At 35.8% G+C, this 3522-nt stretch overlaps 1 protein-coding gene across 1 annotated transcript; it reads left to right on the forward strand.

Moving 5' to 3' along the window:
* Positions 1–944: 944 nt before the first annotated feature.
* Positions 945–3522, forward strand: LOC111904521 (UDP-glycosyltransferase 89A2). Its single transcript, XM_023900268.3, has 3 exons — positions 945–1122; positions 1882–1973; positions 2055–3522. Exons 2-3 carry the CDS (start codon positions 1886–1888, stop codon positions 3449–3451), a joined length of 1485 nt encoding a protein of 494 aa, XP_023756036.1. The 5' UTR covers positions 945–1122; positions 1882–1885; the 3' UTR covers positions 3452–3522.

The raw sequence follows: 3522 nt of genomic DNA on the forward strand, positions 1-3522 counted from the left end.
TAAGGGGGAAATTATTAAGTCATAATCAGTTTAAGAGTTATAATAAGCTATCTTTAGATCTATACAAATGACTTTTGATGCATATTATCCCGTTTAATCCTCTTTTATTAATACCATATTGTTACATAATATTTATCTATCAAATAGGTTGTGTAATGACACCATATTGATATATAAAAGTTTTCGGCATAATGTCATTGATACAGAAATAGATGACGGTTAACATGCTGGCAAGGGGCAATGATGACACTTTGTATAAGAAATAGTTGTGTGATTAATATTGTACAATCAACCATTATTAATTATATGTATGTTGTTTTGAGTTTGTTTATTTTTTTAATTATTATGATCGGATGACTAAAATGATACAAAGTTGTTATTGAAAATCTTAATAAGTTTTAGACAAAATTACATAAATAGTTTATGTGATTTCCCAGATTCTTATTTTTCGTCACGAAAAGAAACTAATTGTTGAAAAAAAATATTTTACGTCCATCGCTCTGCGCGGGTAGATGGCTAGTGTGTGTGTATATATATATATATATATATATATATATATATATATATATATATATATATATATATATATATATATTATTTTGATTTAGATTTTTATGTAATTTCTAATTTATAAAATTACACAAATTGTGGTTTGTAATATACTATAAATTTAGTATAAGGGTATGATAGTTTTTTTTATAAAAATCTAATAGGCGAAAATTTACGGTAGGGAGACCATTTATAAAGTTTTGCAAACCATAGGGACAGTAGTGTAACATTTTCCATCAAAATCTTCAATATTTTAAAAACCACAAGGATCGGTTATAAAATTTTGTCTACAAAGAATAATATTGGAGGGTAGAAAAGTCATTTAACTTTATAAATAATGGAAGTAGGAAAAGACATGTGGCAGGGAAATGATTCTTTTATTACACGATTCGAGGTTGTTCTTGATGCGAAAGATTACGTGTGTGCAGATTGAAATCACAGAAGAATAGATTTTCTGAAAAAAAAAAAAAAAAAAAAACCTTTGTATTAGCGTACCACAGAGCAGTTACACAGCTTTCCTCGTCTCCTACTTCGTCATCTGCCTCCCGCTGAGAAACCCTAAATCTACTTCTTGTAAGTTATCTTCCCTAAAAGTATTCTGAATCTTATCAAGAAACAGTTTCTTGATTGAATCCTCTACTGTTAGTATTTCTATCTTATATTTGTTGATTACATTCTCTTCACTAAAAGTAAAAAGTATTCTGAATCCTCTGCTTCCTGTAGTGAAGTTCTTCTACTAGCTATAAGTTTGAACCAATTGCTCCTATTTCTATTAATGGTATTGATTTCTAGTTAATTATATTAATAGCACTATAATTATGGACAAGTTAGTATTTCTATCTTGTATTTGTATACAACTTCTTTGATATACAATAGAATAAGAATCTGAAAAGTTAGAATTTTGGGGTGAGAGTAAATAGCTAGCTCTAAGGGTCGATGAGTTAAGGCGCATAACTGCCATTATCTTCTGTTTGACTTACTTGGTGGTACTAAAGTTTGTTCATAATTAGTTCATGTGAGAAAAGTAATATGTACGAATATGGCATTGGGTAGAAATTTTACAATGGCTATTACCTTATATTTGACTTTAGTTGGTGGCACTAGATTATGGAAGATGGACAAAATGCTAACATATAATAGAGTTGAAGAAAGTAAAATTTTTAATTATACAAATGATATGGATTAGAACAGTATAATAATAACTTAAACAAAATGAACTTAGTACACATATATTAAAAAGCATGGAAAGCTAACCATTTTAGTTTATTGAATGCTTACTAATCTTAAAGATTACCATTTAACTTTGTAATTAAAATGGGTGCTTGTTACCAGATCTATGTCTTCTTCCTTGATGAAGCAAAAGCAAAAGTTGGATGAATATCGGAATGCTCCGAAGCACATGGATGAATTTAAAAGACTCGATGGTAAGCCCTATTGATAAAATGATAATTCATCTATCTTGTTCTGTTGTTATAGAAAGTGGATTGATATTTGTTAAGAGACAGGTGCACATATATTGGTTTTCCCATTTCCAGCACAAGGTCACATGCTCCCACTTCTGGACCTAACTCACCGCTTAGCCAAAAACGGTTTAACCATAACCATTGTGGTCACCCCGAAAAACCTCCCAATCCTCAACCCACTTCTCTCTTCTTTTTCTAACATCCAACCCCTCGTATTTACCTTCCCACCCCACCCTTCCCTTCCTGAGGGTGTAGAAAACGTGAGAGACATCGGAAACCATGGAAACCTCCCTATCATCAACTCACTCGCAAAACTCCAAGACCCAATCATCCACTGGTTCAACTCCCACTCTAATCCGCCTGTTGCTATCATTTCTGATTTCTTTCTCGGTTGGACACACCACCTCGCCAACAAGCTACGCATCCCGAGGATCGGGTTCTTCTCCTCCGGTGCTTTCTTGACCTCTACCCTCGACTACGTCTGCAACCATATGTCGTTGATTCGTTCTCGTTCTCAGGAACTCATCACCTTCCATGATCTCCCGAATTCTCCTACTTTTCCATGGGAGCATCTTCCATCCATAGCTCGATTCTACAAGGAATCGGATCCTGAATGGGAGCTTGTGCTTGATGGTCTTATCGTGAATGCATCAAGTTGGGGTTGCGTTGTCAATACCTTTGATGCATTGGAGTCTCCATACATGGAGTATCTCACAAAGATAACGGGTCATGGGAGGGTTTTCGCCGTCGGGCCGGTTAGTTTGCTTCCGGATCCGGATCCAACCAAGTCTGGTATTGGTTTCGGGTGTGATGTGTTGAGTTGGCTCGATGACAAACCCGATGGGAGTGTTGTATATGTGTGTTTTGGAAGCCAGAAGTTCTTGACAACCGAGCAAATGGAGGCTTTGGAAATTGGGCTCGAGGAGAGTGGGATTCGTTATGTTTGGGTGGTGAAACCGGAGCAGTGTGGCCCGGTTGGAACCGGGTCGGGTAGAGGAATAGTGATAAAGGGTTGGGCACCACAAGTGTCGATACTGAGTCACCCAGCTGTCGGTGGGTTTCTGAGTCACTGTGGGTGGAACTCGGTTCTTGAAGCTATTGTAGCTGGAGTTATGATACTGGCATGGCCTATGGAAGCTGACCAATATGTTAATGCTAAGTTGTTAGTAGAAGACCATGGTGCAGCTGTTCGAGTTTGTGAAGGAAATGATACTATACCTGACGCAACCGAGTTGGCTCGGATAATTGCCGAGTCAATGAGTGGGGAGAAAAGTGACAAGAAAATAAAAGCGGAAGAACTGAAATACAAAGCTATTCAAGCGGTGAAGGATGGTGGGACATCATCTATGGATTTAGATAGGTTTATTAGTGAGTTGTGTAACATTGGGCCAAAAATGAATGTTGCTGGCGCTATTTCGGTGTTAGAGATTTCAAATTAAAATTTATAATTCAACGTGTAGTTGTTAACTATTGGTTGGGTTTTTAATTTAAAATTTAGTTAAAAATAAAA

This window comes from Lactuca sativa, chromosome 7 (assembly GCF_002870075.4).
Source record: "Lactuca sativa cultivar Salinas chromosome 7, Lsat_Salinas_v11, whole genome shotgun sequence".
Classification (NCBI taxonomy): Eukaryota; Viridiplantae; Streptophyta; class Magnoliopsida; order Asterales; family Asteraceae; genus Lactuca; species Lactuca sativa.